The 21,230-nt window shown below is 30.5% G+C and overlaps 1 protein-coding gene across 1 annotated transcript in view; it reads left to right on the forward strand.

Moving 5' to 3' along the window:
* The window catches only part of LOC111638310 (plexin domain-containing protein 2-like), a 48,691-nt gene that overhangs the window by 19,200 nt on the left and 8,261 nt on the right, over positions 1-21,230 (forward strand). The window contains exons 4-6 of the mRNA XM_023384000.1: positions 13,633-13,767; positions 17,953-18,022; positions 19,386-19,508. Of these exons, the coding sequence (XP_023239768.1) occupies positions 13,633-13,767; positions 17,953-18,022; positions 19,386-19,508 (328 nt within the window). The remainder of the gene's footprint in view (positions 1-13,632; positions 13,768-17,952; positions 18,023-19,385; positions 19,509-21,230) is intronic.

A 21,230-nucleotide genomic window follows, 5' to 3' on the forward strand; every position in this document is an offset into this window, starting at 1 on the left:
TAAAATGGTATTAGGTACTATATATTATTTCTGTTTTATTTTTATTTTTCTGTATTATTTTATTTATGTTTCTAAAAGTTATTATTATAGTTTGTTTAGAATAACACTTTAATTTTTATATTTTTTATATTCTATACCTTTGAAATAGAAAATGTGAAATGGAAATCAAAATTACTTATATTTTTTATCACCTTAATTTTATTTTTCAGGAAAAAAATTTACCGGTAAACCGGTATTTTAATTTTCATTTACCGAATTACCGGTAAATGAAAAAGTCGGTAAATTTACAGTTCCTAGTAACGTCGTATGTTGAGTTTTTGTTCATATCGTGGAGCAAAAATATGTTCGAATTTCGTGTCGTATCCTGAAAATTTCGTATGCTGGGGCGTTCGTATCCTGAGGTACCACTGTATTATTATTTTAAATTAAGTATGCTTTTAGTTCTATGTCCTCTGATTTATCGATGTCGAAACATTCAGTAAATGTTTTCGCATTTGGTTTTTGATATTTTAAAGTTATTAATGCACTGATTTTAAAATTAAATCAGTTTTTTTTTTTTCCTGCTGATATTGCCCCCATACTACCGTGTCTTTCCTTGCTCTTTTGTCATATTGGACGAATATAAGTTAGATATAATGATTATATTCCATGATTTCTAACTTTTAAATCTTCATAATCAATTTTCTGATTAGAAAGTTATCCATTCCCAAAAATCAAGTGTGAAAACACATTTTTATTAAGGATAACGTTTTAGAGTTGTATTATTTTCTTTCCCCCTGAATTACTTCTGTTTCATGCAAAATAAATAAGCTAGTTGGGAAATTCTCTCACCAGTTAATAAGCACTTATTGTCGTCGTTTACAAGGAAATTTATCATAATTATCATCAAACGTGATATGTTTTGTAATGCTAAGATACAATATAATGTAATAATAGTTCTGATTCAAGCAAGCAGCAGTTAATAGACGAGGAAACGTTCTAAGTAGAAATGATATAATCTGCCTGTCACAGTATATCAAGCAAAAGTAATATTTTATTTTTTTGACTGAGCTCCTCGGCATAGAAAACTAAAACTGATCTAAATATAAAATAAAAAATTATCTATAGTTCAATGTAAATTGTCAGCAGTCGGAGACTCGATTGACATGTAGCGACGTCCAGCTTACAACCGGCAATCGCCCCATAGACTTTAATGGCGAAGTTTTACTTCGAATATCTCAACCCATAGATCGAATTTCAAAATTCAGACTTCGTCACGACATCGTTCTTGCAGAGTTGTACATATTTTGCAAAAAATCGTGTTTTGTGGTCGTGCGATGGCTTTAAACTTCGATCACAGACAGTTTCTGATTTACGCAGAGCTTCGCTCAATAAATTGGGATTATGTCCCAACCGTTGCCTACGAGATTTTCTCGTAAGCAACGGTTGAGACACACACACACAACTTAACCGCAATAACTGAAACTAAGGATCAGAAGTTGAACCGTCCTCTTATGTAGTATTTATATTTATGTATATACTGTAATTATAATTTACATGAACAATAATATATATATTATTGTTTATGTAAATATAACTTTAGACGTACACACACACACACACACAAAGGAAATTCTAGAAATATCAAATAAATACAGTACTGTACTGTATCAGTTTTCTATAACTTTGAACTAAAAAATTTCTTATTATGGACCTAAAGCCATATCATTAATTGGAAATATGTTATTAATTAATTTAAATTGGTTATGAAAAGATATTTCAAGTTAGGAAATAAATTGCTTTCTAATAACTTCTTTTATATTAGAGTTTAAGTCGTACAATGAATTCTTGTCTTTTTATACAAAAATCTGTACAGTAGTTGTATTTTCAGACGGTAGATTGTGACTAGTATGAAAGTTCTAAATTTTATATTCTGTATTTACCTTTATATATATTAAATATAATGAAACATTTTTGTGATTATCTAAAGAATTTGCTATTCAACAACTAATAATGTAAATTTAGAGATAATGAAATCAATGACTATTTTAATTAACGATGGATAATATATACCGGAAAATTTCTTTGTGAAAATCGAGAATATTTTGTAATTTTCTGAAATATAATGAGGCATGTTTCGAAACGGGATAAATTTTTAAAAAAAGCTTAAGCAAAATCAAGAAATAAGCAATACGTTGCTGTATTTTTTGTTTTTTTTTTAACTTTTCCAGCAACATTTAAGACTGCTTGTGACGCCATCTGTACGATATTTTATTTAAAATATTTTATATTTTTAATTATTATAAAATGACAAAAAGTTTAAATTTGAGGGTAGTGATGGGTTTTATAAAAATAACTGTAAATGCTAATAATGAGTAAAATAGTAAGTGCTCGAGGTACGACACACGATCCTTTCTATTTCCCTACTCCTCGACCTTTAATCACCAAAATTTAATAACATCAATCTCCTAATAAAGCAACCTCCCTGCAAAGTTTTAGAAATTTTCGACAAAAGACACAGGAGTTATTATAAGCTTCAAAGTGGGCTAACAAAATCGTACCCCCCACACATACTAACACTCATACAGAGGGGGGAAAACTCTCTTTTTTGCATTTCTCGACGTTTTAAGGTCTCCGAGTCCAAAAATGTAAAAATCTTAGGGGAGTTATTTTTTGATGCATCGCCATTTTTATTACTACTTTTCCTGTTATATGTAACAAAGCCGGAAAAGTAGTGATAAAAACCGTAAGATTGCTAAATTTCGATCTGTAAGTTAAGCGCGATTGTTGAGATTTCTTAGCCATTTAATTTTTACAAGTACTGTAAAAATATCATGTTGAAAAATTGCGTTATTGTAATTCATTAACAAATACATTCAATTCTATTTTTAGTTGTTAAAAAAGTTAAACTGAAGACATGTCGGAAAATTGAATAGCTAACAAATCTCAACAATCGTGCTTCAATTTACAGAGCGAAATTTAGCAATATTACGGGTTTCTACTAATTTTTTTAATTCTTAATTTTGCTTAAGTATGAATGCTTAAGCAAAATCTAGCTAAATAGACGGGCAATTATTTATTATGACATCGTCACAATGCCGGGCTGCAACTTTTAATCATATTTTTAATTTATTTAATTTAAAATGTGTTCTCTTTGCCTCAAATTATTAGTAGTGTCTTGCCCTTGTACATCATACTTTTCCATTAACAATAGAGTCGTCCGGTCATCTATCTAACTTTTTTCGGGGGGGAAAATTTTTGAATTGAAATAATGTCACTTCCGGTGTGCATCGGAAGTTTCTATATAGTTAATCGAGGTCTCCTGCCCCTAAACTTTCCATGTCTTGTCTCGACTTTCTTCTATCCAACTCCTCGAGATTAAGGAAAGACGGACGGACGACAGTTGGAATTTATAGGATACAATTTTTTCAAATTGCAGCCCAAAAATCGATGATAATTCAGTTATTATTTTGTAGTCAAGAAACAAGTTTCTTGTCTTGACAAATTATCAAATCATGGGATTTTTAGATTTATAAAATTTACTATTAAATTATTTTATATCATTTTATTGCAAGCGATTTAAAACAAGTACCTATACGCTCCTGGCCCACCAGTGACCAAGTGGATAAAACCACTAAAGCTTAGTTCACACTGAGCGCGATTCGCTAGCGAAAGCGAAAAACAGTGCGAATAACACGTCAGACATGACGTCGTTTCCGGCGAATTTTACCATTTCGCGAATCGCTTCGAAGTTCGGAACTGTCGAGCTTTTTCGCTAGCGAAAAAATTTCACACTAATCGGTATTCCCGCTAGTTGTCACGTGGTTCTTGTTGTTTTCAAGATGGCTACAGAAACTTTCTCACACAATAAATTACATGTTGTAATTACGGATTTTAATATTTCTCTCACCCAACATCGTTTTCTTTTTGACTTATTCTTCTTTCTCAATAAAAAAACAAATGTGGTTAACGACAGAATATCAAAAGCGGCCATTTTGTTTTTCGAGATGGCGTTTTCACTTGTTTGCAAATAATTGGCTGCTTAAAATTCGCAATCGCTTTTCGCTTTTGGTTGTAGGGTCAATTTCGCTAAGCGAATAAAAATCGCTTTTCGCTTTTCACATTCGCTTTCGCTATTCGCTCAGTGTGAACTAAGCTTAAACGTTGTTTGGTCGCGGACTCGGGCTGACCACGTGCAGTTTCCTGGATTTACTTCACATGTCTTAACACCTAAATATGGCGCGTTCGTTAATAGTGGTGCTTTGCATTTCCGCTACTACGGAATGCCTACTGTGTGTAGGCATTTAGGAATGACGGTGAAAGAAAGAAAGATGACGGCGCCCGTACTATCCATAGTATCGTGATGGAAGGTGTCTACGATTTTAAAATATGCGTTTTTAGAGAAAAAGAAGGCTTTCAATTGTAAAATTTAACCATAAAATGGATTATATTGCCGGCAGAGCATTCAAAGTAGCCACGAAAAAAATTAGAATGCCGGCTACCATTCGAAAAAAATTCGAGAAGATACATCACCGCGTGCACTAACTTGCGCTTTCACAACTTCTAAATTTTAATTCATAAAACCACATAATGGACCCCTAAACAATTATCTGAGCCGTGGAGAGCAACATGGCGTCTCCACAGCTCAGATAGTTGTTTCGGGGTCCATTATGTGTATTACCGTAAACTACTACGAGCAGCGTGCACTCCGGCCGGAATATAGGAACGCGTTCCGCAGGACTGTTTTAAACGGATGCCGCTAGCGCGGAGTTAACGCGGAGGAATAAAAGAACGCACCCATAGACGCCAGTTTCGCATAGAAAATCCTCCCGAGAGACATCCATCCCCTGGCAGATCGCCATGTGTTGCGTTGCGTTGCTGTATCCCATCAACATTTTCTGCTTAGTCTTCATAGATTAAATATTTTGGTTTAAAATTTTATAAAACTAATTTATACAGTACTGATAAAAAGAAATGCACTTATAAAAATAGTATCGCATCTGAAGACTGTTGCGTAATTTATTTGATTATAAATTATAATCTGCGATTAGACGTAAAGGAGCGATAGTTTCTGAAAAAGTAGACTAATTGACGTTATTTTCTTGTGATTTATTTTAAAGGGATATTTAATTTTTCGAGATTAAAGAGTATAATTTTTACTTTCCCGGCTCTATTTATAAAACAGAGGAAGAGTATGGCGATCGGTAAAAAAATGACCCTCAAGATTTTTACATTTTTTACTAGGGACCTTGAAACGTCGAGAAACGAAAAAAAAAAATCCGGATTTTCCCCTCTGTATGGATTTGTTTGTTTGTTTGTATGTGTGTGTGTGAGGGCACGATTTTGTTTACCCATTTTGAAGCTTAATAATTCTTGTGCTTTTTGTCGAAAATTTCTGAAATTTTTCAGGACGGTTTAATTATTAGGAGAATTGATGCTTAAATGATGGTTAAAGGTCGAGAGACGGGAGAAGAGGAAGTTCGTGTCATATCTCGAATTGGGTTGGACTTGACGATTTTACTTGTTATTAGCATTTACAATTTTTTTTTTATTTATAAAACCCATGTCTACCCTCAGAATTAAGCTTTTTGCCATTTTATAATAATTATTGATAAAAATATAAATTTTTAAAAATAAAATATGGTACAGATGACACCACACGCGGTTTTAAACGTTGCGCGGAATGTTAAGCAACTCGTTGCTGGATTTTTAATACCGATACTTAACGATTCGGTCTTGATAAAAATGAGAGACTTTATTATTGTTTACACTAATTATACATAAATTCATCATTTTACATAAACGATTCGCTTCTATTAATGCAAACACAGTTTAACGGATAAATTTAATAAATTGCAACGATCAAAGCCGCACTTCGGTAAATATCAGAGCGTATAAACAATTAAGGTATATTATATAGCTCTATTAGATTATTTTTATTATTTGAAATCAGACAACAAAATATTTTTTAATTTATAGATAAACCTAAATTTATTATTATTAAACTTTATGTAAGATATTTAATATTTAGATTGTTCGGAGGGGTCTTCTTGGAATGGCACAGTACATACTAATTGACGTTATTTTGACGTCATTTTAGATTTTATTCTTTATAAAAATAAAATCATCGTTGATTTACGAAATCGAAGGTTTTTCTTTTAGAATCACTTATTTATATGATCTACTGGGATAAACAATTTAGTGAATGTTTTCAATAATTGAGTAGACGCTCAACAGTGATTTGAACGATCCGAAATGAAATGCATGCCAAGCATTATAACAAACGAGTAGACACTATGACGTTACGAGTTAAAACAGATACTTTTTCCCAAACTCATTAACGCTCAGCTCCCCTACACACAGATGTCAGTGAACTTTTCTATTTATATTCTTTATATAATTCAAATCACTAGACGACGACTAGATCGCCACTTCCGCGTAATGACTCATAAGATCAGCTACGTATATTACCGTAACAATATTGAGACGGGATTGTTCATTTGAGAAAATGCTAATATGTAACATTAACGATCGCATAACTCAGAAATCGATCTGACCTTATCTTTATCTCCCGTTATGTGTATTAGCGAAGTGCAAAACTTAGTTTTGAATAATGGTAGATATTGGTATTTATATGCATATTATTCAGTTCCATATTTTTAAGTATAGTATTTGATATTCGTAACCGGGTTACTATCATCCCAGTAGAAAGCGTTTTGAAATATGATAACTTTCTACTCTATCAGTTGTTCTCGCTGGTGTTCTGCAAACTTGCTCCCAAGTGTTCCACAAAAAGAAAAATTTGCGCTCAGTTTACTATAAAAACTTAATGTACTACAACATATTATTTTATTTGTAGACAATTCCATGTTTACTATCTTATTCAATACAATAAATTTATTATTTTATCTCAGTATTTTATGAGAATAGTAAACATGGAATTGTTTATTGATTTTTACTTTCCCGGCTGTTATAACGGAGGGAAAGTATGGCGATCCGGCAAAAAAAATGATCCCGCAAGATTTTTACATTTTTGGACTTAGGGCACCTTAAAAATGAAAAACAAAAAAATTCGGGGTAATTTTTGTATGTATGGATGTTAGCGTGTGGGGAGGCACGATTTTTCCGCCCTGTTTGAAGCTTTTTCCTTTGTCTTCTATGCTTTTTGTCGAAAATTTCTGAAATTTTGCAGGGAGGTTTTGTTAGGTTTTTAAGTTTTCGAATATTTAATTTTTTTTGTTAAAACTAATATTAATACAGTAATACCTCGACTTACGCTACCCCGACTTACGCGAACCCGGAGTTACGCGATTTTCAAATCTCGTGGATTCGTCTTTTGTTTGAGCGCCAAGCAACTGTCGATTACTCAATCTCCCCCACACTATTATTCGGCTTACATGTTCAGACGTGTTGCGCGGAATCGACACATAGCCACAATTTATTTTGTGTTATTTATTTCTGTGTTTGTTATATCTACAGAGACTTGAGAGACTCTATGTGGTGATTTCTTCTAACCGTGAACGAATCAAAAGACGAGATAAGATTAACGAGAACATTTATATTTCCGTTATTACATACATCCGACTTGGGTTTTACACAAATTGCGAAATTATACCCCGACTTAAGCTTAGTTCACACTGAGCGAATAGCGAAAGCGAATGTGAAAAGCGAAAAGCGATTTTTATTCGCTTAGCGAAATTGACCCTACAACCAAAAGCGAAAAGCGATTGCGAATTTTAAGCAGCCAATTATTTGCGAGCAAGTGAAAACGTCATCTCGAAAAACAAAATGGCCGCTTCCGACATTNTTTAACATTTATCGCTGTAAGAACTCGATTTTGTAGTTTAGTTTTCATTAAATTTAATTGCAAAAAAATACGTTCAACTGCTGCATTTGAATGAGGAAGCAATAAAAACATCTATTTACTGTCAAAGTAAAGTAAAAAATACAGAAATATAGAATAAAAATGAATGTTTTGAAAGGAAAGGTATTAGGATTTCATGAATGGTACTAGGAAAATGGTGTTGGGTATCTTGTTACTGGGATAAGTAAAAAGGTACTAGATTAGTACAAAAGTACTAGGTAGAACAACACCTGGTACAAAAGTAGCCCAAAAGTAGCCAACTGCTCTGAGCAGTTGGCTACTTTTGGGCTACTTTTTAAAAATTATTGGCTACAAGGGCAAAAAACATCTGGCAACGCTGTTGGGACAGTTGAGCAATTCGTTGCTGTTTTATTGAATATACTGATGCTATTGCTCCGTGTAATAAAAGTTATATGAATGGTGTTACACAGCCTCAAAAAGGTTGAGAACCACTGCTCTGTAATGACTCTCAAACAACTATTTTGAAACTGTCAATTTCATTATATGCTAGTTCTTTACCGTGAGTAAGAAAGAGCCAAGTGATTGACTGTCAAATCTGTGTAGTTGGATATAATAGTAAATGCTGAAAAAATTTTAATTATTACATATTTTATTACTTGATAATCTTCAAAACTTGTTACTTTATTTGAGTTTAGGAGAATTTTTCAAAGATTTCTTCTTTTTTTAAAATAATTACTTCTACACTGAAATGGAAGAAACAAAAAAAATGAAATATTTAAGATGATACCTTCATTATATTTACCATATTGGTAAGAGTGATGTTTCCGCCGGCCACTTTGTGGTGTGGGACTACAGATGTGGGTTATGCAAAGGTTTTATTGATTCATTCTAGCAGCGTTTTGGGGACTGTATGCAGATGTGGGTTATTTGTCATTGCAAATTATCCATACAAAATTATAATATTTATATACAAATGGAAGTATGAACATTAAACAAGAACAAAATTTAAAATTAAGAAACACAGACAAAGAATAGATTAAATAAAAACATAGAATCTAATGAGAGAAACATAATTTGGCTTACATATTGGTAAAATTCGCCGGAAACGACGTCATGTCTGACGTGTTATTCGCTCTGTTTTTCGCTTTCGCTAGCGAATCGCGCTCAGTGTGAACTAAGCTTTACGCGAATTCGACTTACGCGGTTATCGCTCGGTCCCACCTATCGCGTAAGTTCTGTACATTATTTTATGTAAAAGAAATGAATATTGTGTTGTTTATGTTATTTGTATATCGTAATTTGTTTATAAAAAATGAAGATATAGTTCCTCTCTTCCTCTCTTAACAGTTTGTTTATTAGGGGATTGGTGATATTAAATTTTGGTAAAGGTCGAGGTGTGGGGAGATAATGAGGGTCGTGTGTATCTCCAGTAGGGTCGGACTTAATGACGATTTTACTCGTTATTAGCATTTACAATTTTTTATAAAACCATCCCTACCCTCAAAATTAAGCTTTTTGCCATTTTATAATAGTTAAAAATATGAAACGTTTTTTTTAAATAAAATAGCATAACAGATGGCAGCACCAAAATTTTAAATGTTTCCGGAAAGTTGAGCAATTCGTTGCTGTTTTATTGAATATACTGATGCTATTGCTCCGTGTAATAAAAGTTATATGAATGGTGTTACACAGCCTCAAAAAGGTTGAGAACCACTGCTCTGTAATGACTCTCAAACAACTATTTTGAAACTGTCAATTTCATTATATGCTAGTTCTTTACCGTGAGTAAGAAAGAGCCAAGTGATTGACTGTCAAATCTGTGTAGTTGGATATAATAGTAAATGCTGAAAAAATTTTAATTATTACATATTTTATTACTTGATAATCTTCAAAACTTGTTACTTTATTTGAGTTTAGGAGAATTTTTCAAAGATTTCTTCTTTTTTTAAAATAATTACTTCTACACTGAAATGGAAGAAACAAAAAAAATGAAATATTTAAGATGATACCTTCATTATATTTACCATATTGGTAAGAGTGATGTTTCCGCCGGCCACTTTGTGGTGTGGGACTACAGATGTGGGTTATGCAAAGGTTTTATTGATTCATTCTAGCAGCGTTTTGGGGACTGTATGCAGATGTGGGTTATTTGTCATTGCAAATTATCCATACAAAATTATAATATTTATATACAAATGGAAGTATGAACATTAAACAAGAACAAAATTTAAAATTAAGAAACACAGACAAAGAATAGATTAAATAAAAACATAGAATCTAATGAGAGAAACATAATTTGGCTTACATATTGAAGATTGCTAAACATCATGCAATATATTGGATTATTTTTAATTATTTCGATGCCACTTAACAAGATAAAGGCTAATAAAGTAAGTGCGAAATTTTTAATTTTATATAGCATTGATGCTTCTAAATTCTGTCCTTGAGAGTATACAATTTTTTATTAATACAACATATAGTAGTTAGTACTTCCATTCTGCAATTGCAAGTGGGGAGTGGATGGGTGGTTCATGAGATTTATGTTGTTTTTGAGTGGTGACGACTAAATGTAAGTGATCCAGATCAGAAATAGGATTGACGGAATTGAAGTTGTCTTTGTTTTGATCTGAATTTGTGTGCAGTTATCCAGTGTACACTGTTTTCCTATGTAAGTTAATTCTGTAAGTTTTCGTATAAATTTTTAATAATTTCTTCAGAGAATCAATGGTGTTCCAATAGTTTGCCAAGAATAAATTTGTCTGTAATTTATATCTATACTAATATTATAAAGAGGTAATGTTTGTAAGTTTATATGTAGTGGGTAATCTCCAAAATTACTCATCCGATTTCAAAAATTCTTTCACCAATATTTAGAATGGAACTTCAGGGTGGACATAGGCTGTATATTATTCCGTTAAACATTCATATAAATTAAAAGATATCATCTAGAGTTAAGGCTTTTATGCCCAACAGATGGCGCTACAAGTACAACACCCTAAGTTTGCTTTTCTGTGAGGCATTATGCTTTTCTGTGAAAATGAACTAAAGCAGATCATATTCTATCTATCTATATAAATAAAAATTTAATGTTTGTTTGTTCATACCAATTTATTTGAAATTTTGACACAATGCTGCATTCAAATACGCATGTGTTTTTATATAATATACATGTCAAAATTCCCCGGGGGGAGATGGACAGGATTAAGGCTTACTGTGAAGAACTTGGCTTCTATTATACTATTTTAGATGCGGTTTTTTGCGTTTTTGATTGCGTTTTAATAGGGTACATCAAGAGAATGTACACTAAGAAGGGATTTTTTGAAAAATTCCCACCCCCACGGGGGAAGTGTTATACATTTATAATAGATACATTTTGAGCCACAACAACGCGTGGCGGGATCTGCTAGTATATGTATATAGTTGAAAAAAATAAATCTCTATAAAGAATAAGGATATCTTTGTCAAAATACTGTTTAAACCATTGGAGATGAGACAAAAATTCCTCATAATAAACTGAGCATTATGGTCCATCTGAGTTATTGAAATAAATTTCACTTTTACCTGAAAGGATAATTATGTAATTGTGAGGAGCAAGAAGAACAAGGTGACTGATGTCAAATTTTAAAGAAATTTAAATCTGAATTTGATTTTTAGACAATATAATTTCCTCAATATTAATATTATTTGGCAAATTATTCTTCATAAGGCATCTTCTCATTTATCCTAAGTAACAATTTTGTAATGTGAATATCATTGTTTTATATTTAAATACATGTCAAAGTCATCTTTTCTCTCATTATGGTCATATGTTTTCCATGCATTTGGTTATATATACTGTATGTGTGTTATTTGTCAATTTTTAACAATTTATTCCTGCAATTTTTGTTGATAGCTTTTGGACACCCCTACATTTTGTATCCTTTAGTTCAAAATTTCTCAATCAGAACTTTTTAAACCACATTCGACATTTAGGAGCATTTTCACCATACACTTTTTTTTACTGTTTGTATGGCACTATATCCTTTTCAAAACTCATAAAGCATAATATGCCCAATATGCATTTTATCTGAAGACATTATATTTTGTTTCAATAAAATTAAGTTGTATAGTAATTTCTAAACAAAGAATCTCATCTTAAATTTCACAACTGTTTTAATTAAATCACACTTCTATGTTAAATGCCAAAGTCCAAGATGTGTACTATCAATAAATATAATTTTCATTTTATTATACAGTATTTATGTATTGTATTTGAGGTTTTCATATTTTAATTTATTATTAGGGTATTTTTATTGTGTTATTTCTACCTTAAATTATGTGTATTTGCTGTTTTAAGTTTATTGAAATGGGTATGTTTTAGGGTCTGGGAATGGATAATTCACATGGGAAAAATTGATTCGGAGTTCGAATGACCTCCCAGAATGAATTAAATTTGAAGTACCAGGCACCACTACTACTATTCAATTAAATCTACTCACCTATTCAGTCTTTATTTATGGTTAAATTTTTTCAAACTATTGCACATACCATTATGTCAAGTAATGCCAGCAAAGTTTTGTGCAGTTGATTAGAATAATTTTTTACTTATATCTTCATGACAGTTGAATAATTCATGAAAATTATCATTTACTTTATATTTTTTTATACTGTAATTTGTAATATCACACAACAAAAAAAGTAGGGTTACACAAAATTAGGGTTCTAATCAAGTACCAAGCCTGGACTTAAATGGGAAAGCGAAATACAATTATTCAAAATAGCAGTTAAATATTATTGTAGTTTTTTGTTTATATATTAGATTGTTGATTTATATATATTACTGTTTAATGATTATAAACAAGAAGTTAGTGATAAATATATACATTTCAAATATTCAAAACAAGTCAAGATCAATTATGTACTGTACAAGCAAAGAAAAAAGAAACAAATAATCAATGAAAGAAATTCTTTTTTCCAGCTTGGGATGTACAATTAATTAAATCTGCACTAATATCAAAAATAAAAAACAAAGAATAAACTTCTTAAAAGTTGATTGCTTTATCAAAAGAATGCCAGACAATTCTCTTCAATGAAGGTCACTTTTTGGAGCTACACCACACCATTGAATGAGTGTGCCATCTTTTATCTGCTTACAAGTGTAATTCAGCATTACCCTATTTACATATTTAAGCATTATGGGATCAGTCACTTACATAAATAAATATTTGTTGGTCTTAATTTTGAATTTAGTATATTGGGGTTTCCATCCTTAAAACAAAAACAGTCCCCGAAAAGAAAATAACACCCAAAACATAAATTTGTAAGGAATTGAAGACTGATCAGTCTTCAATTCCTTACAAATTTATGTTTTGGGTGTTATTTTCTTTTCGGGGACTGTTTTTGTTTTAAGGATGGAAACCCCAATATACTAAATTCAAAATTAAGACCAACAAATATTTATTTATGTAAGTGACTGATCCCATAATGCTTAAATATGTAAATAGGGTAATGCTGAATTACACTTGTAAGCAGATAAAAGATGGCACACTCATTCAATGGTGTGGTGTAGCTCCAAAAAGTGACCTTCATTGAAGAGAATTGTCTGGCATTCTTTTGATAAAGCAATCAACTTTTAAGAAGTTTATTCTTTGTTTTTTATTTTTGATATTAGTGCAGATTTAATTAATTGTACATCCCAAGCTGGAAAAAAGAATTTCTTTCATTGATTATTTGTTTCTTTTTTNCTGTACATTATAAACTATTTATGTGTGTTTCTATATATGTTCCAATTAATTTTTTTCATTATTTTATAAGCATATAATTTTATAGTTTTAAGTTTTCTTTTTCAGACAGACCATCATACATACTATAATTCAACACTTTACACTACTAAAGCCGTAGCTGATTCATTCTGGATTAATCTGGATAAAAAACCGGACGCAGTTACACATCGAATGCTTTCTGAATCTCATCGCAGAGCTGCAGTTAGTGATCTTTTTACAGTTTATTTTTTATTATTAATAGATATTAACTCTAAATACAAACAATAATCACAGAACTATTGCATTATGATATGTTTTGCAATTGTTAATTAATAAATTTATTATCCAAATAGATGTACTATACAGTCACGTAGTGGTAATATTAACTATTATTATTATTATTTAATCATTAACAACTCTATAAAGTCTGAAAATTAATTTCTCAAAACTAAACCATGCTAGTTAGGCTAATTTTGAATTACCATAGGATTGTTTCATTTATTTATCAACTAGCCGATGAGCCTGACATTACCCAGGCAAAAAAATACCACCACCAAAGATTAAGATTAGAAGTATGAAGGGTTAGAAGTATGAAATAATCTATTAGATTATTTCATACTTCTAACTCTTCTATTATATTACATTGTAGTTATATGAATCAAATACTATAAAGATTATCTTAAGAGTTTATCACACCAAGTGATCAATCTAATGCATTTTAAAAATTCTTTATTTCTCTACTGTATACAATTTAAAGAATTTTTAAAATGTGTTAGATAAGGGTTTATCACACAAGTGACCAATCTAAGATAAACTTTTACAATTTGTCCAATAAAATATTTACAAATGAAATTTTCAAAGTGTTATTTCCTGATGGTGTTTGAAGAGACAACCGCTTCAAACACCATCAGGAAATAACACTTTTACAATTTATTCAATGACAAAAGAGGAGGACACTTTTACAGTTCATTCAATGAAAATTTCATTTGTAAAATTTTTTTTTTAAGTTTATACAGTAGAACCTCGATTATCCGGATTGTTCAAAATAAACAAAAATTTTACGAATTTGTGATTTGCACTTGGCGAATTACGATACTGTTTATGTACCTGATGGAATGCATAATTTTTTTTGTTTCAACAATGTCTCACCCGGCACAGTGGCCGTAAACTCTTAAATATATTTTGCGTCGTAATAAAAATATAACTTGACATACGTATTTATAAATAATTTTATTTCAAATTATATCATTTCTATGACCAAGGGCAGCGTAAGGCATAGGCAAAGTGGGCCACCGCCTATGCCTCATGTTTCGAAGGTTTATGCATTACTTAAAAGCTGCGAACGCGACGAAAAAATTTTACTCGTCATAAAATTATAAATAGTTTGTCAAATTTTTATTCATAAAAATGCAGTTTCAACTGCTTTTTATTTTATAAAATCCATCTTCTTGCACCACCAGAGGGCCTTTTAAACAATAGGTAGTCTGTTAGCATTGGTCAGTAGTAGTCTAAATTCAATACGAACGTTTGCTTCTTGAAAATTTGATCACAATTTAAATACAGTATTTACTTTTAATATTACCGATATGTCATCGAAAAGAAAATGTGTTGTATTATCATTAAAAGACAAATTAAAGTATTTGTTTTGATTATCCAAATTTTTCCTTATCCGGACTACCTTCATCCCAAATTAGTCCGGATAATCGAGGTTCCACTGTACTTATGTCTCGACTAAAATCTTTTTTATTCTTTGTAGTTATGTAAATCAAATACTATACTATAACAAACATTAAAACAAAAACCATATAGTTGGTAGAGTAAAAAGTATTTCAGTTCCCTTTGCTAAGTTTATCATGATACTCAAATGGTATTAAATGGCACAATTTCATTGGTCAAGCAGATATCTGAAAAAATTAAAGATATTTTTTCAATTGGTATCATAATTTTTCCTACTGTTAACTCTAAGAAACTGTACCATGCAAAGCCAAATATCAAATGGTAATCTGGCAGCATATGAGATATTGTGAAAAACTGACCAAGTGTTTAAACTTGGCAACCTTGTATTGTGTATTATCTTCATATTTGAATGCCACCATACTGATAGGTCTGATAGGAAGAAGGGACTGTCACAGAAGGAGGTTGAAGTTAGTTCGACCAAAAGTAGTACAGTAGTTGGCCTCTTCCTGGGAGAGAGGATAGTCAACAACTACTACTTAATATTGGTCTACTATTAATATTTGAAAAGTGATCCATGCTGGATAAGTTGTGATGGCCTGCAGATGATCAAAGTTGCTAACCTTAAATGTTAAGGTTAGCAACTTTGTAATATGTATTAACAGTAGACCAATATTAAGTAGTAGTAGTAGTAGTTGACTATCCTCTCTCCCAGGAAGAGGCCAACTACTGTACTACTTTTGGTGGAACTAACTTCAACCTCCTTCTGTGAAAGTCTTATATAAAGCCTTTCAAAGTTGCTAACCTTAAATGTTAAGGTTAGCAACTTTGTAATATGTATTAACAGTAGACCAATATTAAGTAGTAGTAGTAGTAGTTGACTATCCTCTCTCCCAGGAAGAGGCCAACTACTGTACTACTTTTGGTGGAACTAACTTCAACCTCCTTCTGTGAAAGTCTTATATAAAGCCTTTCAAAGTTGCTAACCTTAAATGTTAAGGTTAGCAACTTTGAAAGGCTTTATATAAGACTTGTTTAAATAAAAGTATCTTCTAAAATGCAAGAATAATTGCTTTTATGTGATCCCATAAAAATCTGGTGAAACCAGCTTGAAAAGGTAAAGCTCAGCAAAAACATCTAAGTAAAGAAAACTTTTGAAAGTTGCGACATAAGCATACTGGAAGCAGATTTGACAGTAAGACTCAACATGTGAATAAAGTGCACATTACAAAGACTATAACTACAAGAAATTTTGAATTAAACAATTTTGCCATGATAATAAATAGGAAAAATAATCATGAGCAGAGAAAAAGACTTTCCAGCTCTACTTTATGCCTTAAAATTGTTGCACATACATTAATTTGACTGAATATTAGAACAATTTAAGCAGTATCGAAAGAAGTTTGAGGCAATGGATTTATGAGTTAATAAGAGGAGATGAAATCAGGACATGGTGGGGTGTCCAGGTTTTATGGTAGTTAAGCATGTCCTTGTAAATATTGTGTTCATAGAAAAATTATTAGAATTGGTTTGGTTTATTTGGTTACTGCAATACAATACATGAGCAATCTGATGAGGAGGAAGCATCCCAAGACTTTTATGTAAAGCTGGCCCCAATTTAATGTGAAGAAAACTGTACATGGCCAGTCCATTGGCCATGCGCAAACCCACAATTCAAGATTAAGGAAAGACAGATGGAAGACAGTGGGAATTTATAGGTTTACAATTTTTTCAAGTTGCAGCCAATCATTGTTGGCCTAATGTTAGGTTTTATTTATTACAGTACAAGTAGAAAAACATGATTGAAGCATTAGAAACCTGTGAATCATTAAATTCTCACTGTGCATATGCACAATGAAACAGCATTAAGACATGGGTTAGAAATGCTACCCAAAACAAACTTTAAAAAAAACTGCAAAAACAAAGCAAAATATGTGACATCTTTAAAAAAGACAACCACAATAAATAATTTTTATGAGTTTTGTACTTTATTTGAAATAAAAATAAGTAGCATCAAAGTTCCATTAGTGCATTGTAGATTTCAATGAAAAACTAATGCTTGTTTTTAATAAATTAGAAATAACAAAAAAGTTGTATAGAAATTTAATAAATACATAATAATACAGTAGTGAAAGAGAGTTAAAATTAAAGTATTTCTTTTTATTCTTTCCGTACAAAGTGTGATTGCTACTTTTTAATTTAAAATAAATTAAAAATGTCTTCACATTTGTCTTTTTATTTATTTTAGTGATTTTTAAATATATTTATTGCCATTGCCAGCTTATTAAAAATAATACTGCTTTATTCTTTATAGAAATTCAAAATATTTCTTATTGAATTCTTATAATGTTTGGACAGGAAGAAAATGCAAAAATATATTCTTATTTGCTTCTTAGTTTTGATTCCAATTATTATATTGTAAGCTGTACCAAGATGAATGAAATTTTTCTCATAAAATAAACAGTATACTTTAATATTTATATCAATTAACATCTATAAAGAAGTCTTTTTTGATCATCAGCAAAGCCATATAATTCAGAAACCATAATCTTTTTATCCAAATAAAAAATTCTCTTACAAATTTTACATTTTTCAATTTTTAATCATAAATATGATTCAAACTGTCAATTTAGTAAATTAGAAATGTCAGACCTTAGAAATTTAAAAATTTTAAGTGTTATCTATACTCTTAAGTTTAAGAATAAATTTAAATTGAAAGTTTTTTCATTTTAGGCTGTGCAGTTATCTTTTCCATTTCCATTTTATGGCCATTTCTTAAATAATATCACAATAGCAACTGGAGGTATGAATTTATTTAAAGTAATTATAAAATAGTGTCATAAATATGTGCATAAGATAAGTGAAGTTGTTAATACAAAAATTTTTGTTGATCTATTAACATTCTGCAATGAATAGTTTGTCTCAATTGCTGTTATTATTATTTTTTTTTTTTTTTGTTTATCACCTTTCACCTTTCTTATTAAAAAAAAATCAGCTTCTTTTAGAAATCATGAAAGTTTCTTTGATTCATCTTGTTCAGGTTCTGTTGGCCTAGGCTTCTTTTTTTTGTTTTTTTTTTTTTTTAGTAAAGAAAAAAGACAAGGCTTTAGGAGCTAGTTCAGGGAATATGATGGTTGAGGAAGAGTAGCAGTTTAAACTTTAAAACAAAAATTTATTCCTGTTCTATAGCAGATGGTGAAAGACTGCACTCTGTATCGGGCACAGACCATCCACAAAAAATTCTCAAGGTTACTTTCTCAGATTTGATCTTGAGTCCCCAGAGTGGTAGGCCAATGTCTTGGCCATCTGACCATCAAAGACAACAATTTGAGTCAACAGAACTCATAAAAGACAAATTGAAGAAAATTTTGGAATTTCTGAGAAAAGCTGATTTTTCTAAATGTTTCCTGAATTGGAGAAAAGATTGTTCAAAACCCAAGATGATTTTGAATAATCTTAAATACATCTTTTGATTCATTTCTGGAACTACTTGAACACATTTTGTAATTAAAGAGTAAAATAAATGTTAAATGGAAAAAGTAATGCAAATTATTGAATGCAATTCAGATACATAATCACTCATCACTCATTTCTGTAATGTCAACCTATATTTGATAAAAATAAAAGCATTATCAAAATAATTATATCCATTTTGAGGTCATAAAGACAAAAATGATTGAATTAACATATAGTGAAGAAAGAATGGTAATCATTCAACCAATTCTTTATAAATAATAATGTTAACATAAAAGTTACAAATAAACTTTTTTCTAGAAGTATTTAATTCAACATGTTTAAGTTTTCAGCTGTTTATGCAAAAGTTAGTAAAAGTAAACTTCTATGTAATTTGAAGAATAAAATAATGTATTACTCATACTTGGAATTTTGTTGTTTACACAAACTAGTTTGTTTTTTTTATACATGATATTTAACATAGATAATACACATACTGTCCAATAGTATGAATATTTAAAGTAATCATTTCAAACTTAAATTTATATACTTTGTTAATGGTTTTTAACCTACAGTTCTGCATCTGTTTATTTAAAATTTTCATATATGCTTTTGACAAAAGATATAAATTAGTATAAATGAATCAGCATAAAAAAACTATTAATTTATATACATATATATTACAAGTAAAAATAATTGTGTGTTTTCTACAGGATTTCTCTATACGGGTGATCATATTCACAGTTGGATTGCAGCAACTCAATACATTGCTCCGTTGATGGCTAATTTTGATCCAAGCATCAGTAATACTTCTTTAATTAGGTATTATGACAATGGTATGTTTTTTGTAATTTCAATAATACTAATAAGGAAGAATATTATACTAAAATTATTATTTTAAATCAAAGATTTACTTAAATTCATTGCTAGATTATTGTATTCCTGCATAAAAATTTTTATGAGAATTCTTTAAGTTTCCAAGAATATAATGATAATAGTAAAATATGGTGAAAGTTCAATAATGCAAGATTATTTCTTTTCTACTATGGTTAAAAAATCTTAACACCTCAACCCTATTAATAAAGATAATTTTTAATGCTATTCCACTGTAGGATTCATCCAATTTTACTTTATTTTTGTGTGTGCTTGTTACCTTGCATTCCCTTTAATCTTGCACCAAGTGCAAAGTTATATATTGTAAATAACCAACTATTACTTACAAATCTTACAAACTTTTTACAAAACTTACAAATAACTAACCTTACAAACCTATAAAATGCTGTTTCTCACCACACCGGGTTGTATATACTTCAACTAAACAATGATCTACAATTAACCAGTAACTGGCATGAAATTCTTTAAAAATCGGCGAACGTTTTTGATTCCCCTCCTGGGATCTTCTTCAGGCTTATTTTTATACCTTCCTTTATAACTGGATTCTTTAATTCGAATGTTTTTAAAAATTTGAAACATGCCATTTTCCAAAAAAATTTTTTGAAAGTGGAAGGAATCCACGTGCTATTTCAAGTATAATTTTCTACCAATGGGGATTCGTTGGAGGCAGTGGAAATCTTTAAACCAATCGCAAATCTGCATGCATTAATTTTAAAGAAGAAATAAATCTCTCTGCAGCATAGCAATTTTTAATTGACGATAAATCATAATATATGTTATACGATAAATTTATATGAGGTATTGCACACAACGAATCCCCATTGGTAGAAAATTATAGTTGAAATAGCACGTGGATTCCTTCCACTTTCGAAAAATTTTTTCAGAAAATGGCACGTTTCAAATTTTTAAAAACATTCCAATTAAAGAATCCAGTTATAAAGGAAGGTATAAAAATAAGCCTGAAGAAGATCCCAGAAGGGGAATCGAAAATGTTCGCTGATTTTTAAAGAATTTCACACTGGTTACTGGTTAATTGTAGATCGTTGTTTAGTTGACCTATAAAATGCAGTCTATTTTATTATAGCATGTAACTTTTTGGTCAATTAATTGACCTTCATCAGGAATGAATCAAAAAAAATTTTCAGTTTATACTGAATAAAACCAATTATGGAACGTTTTTAATTTTAGAACTTTTTTAACGTCTAGTGCACAAGTCTGTGAACAGATAAATAAAATCTACAGACTGATAACATACAAATATACGAATACGCTAACTATACCACATAAAAATAAAAAGTAGATAGATAGATAGATAGATAGATAAACAAATGATAAAAAAAATACACATTAGTAGTTATATTAACTGTCCATGCCTTTTTTTCCCTTGCTGATATATTCATAATGCACCTGCTTTATGCACTGCATTAATGCACTGAGACTTTAGAGGATCCTATAAAGTTTATAGCCAGTCCTGCTAGATTGCTCTTGTATATATGCCATGCAGAAGCATGGCATATATAGAAGACATCTGCATTTGACTTACTATGCACATGTACTATTGGTTCTCCAGTTTATTTTTCTAATTAACAGTTATATAACTAATTAATATTATATAATATTAAAAATAAAATATTTTATTAATCTGCAACCATAAAAATGCATAT

The sequence above is a fragment of the Centruroides sculpturatus genome, unplaced genomic scaffold, assembly GCF_000671375.1.
Source record: "Centruroides sculpturatus isolate CEXI.00-Female unplaced genomic scaffold, Cexi_2.0 scaffold1256, whole genome shotgun sequence".
NCBI lineage: Eukaryota > Metazoa > Arthropoda > Arachnida > Scorpiones > Buthidae > Centruroides > Centruroides sculpturatus.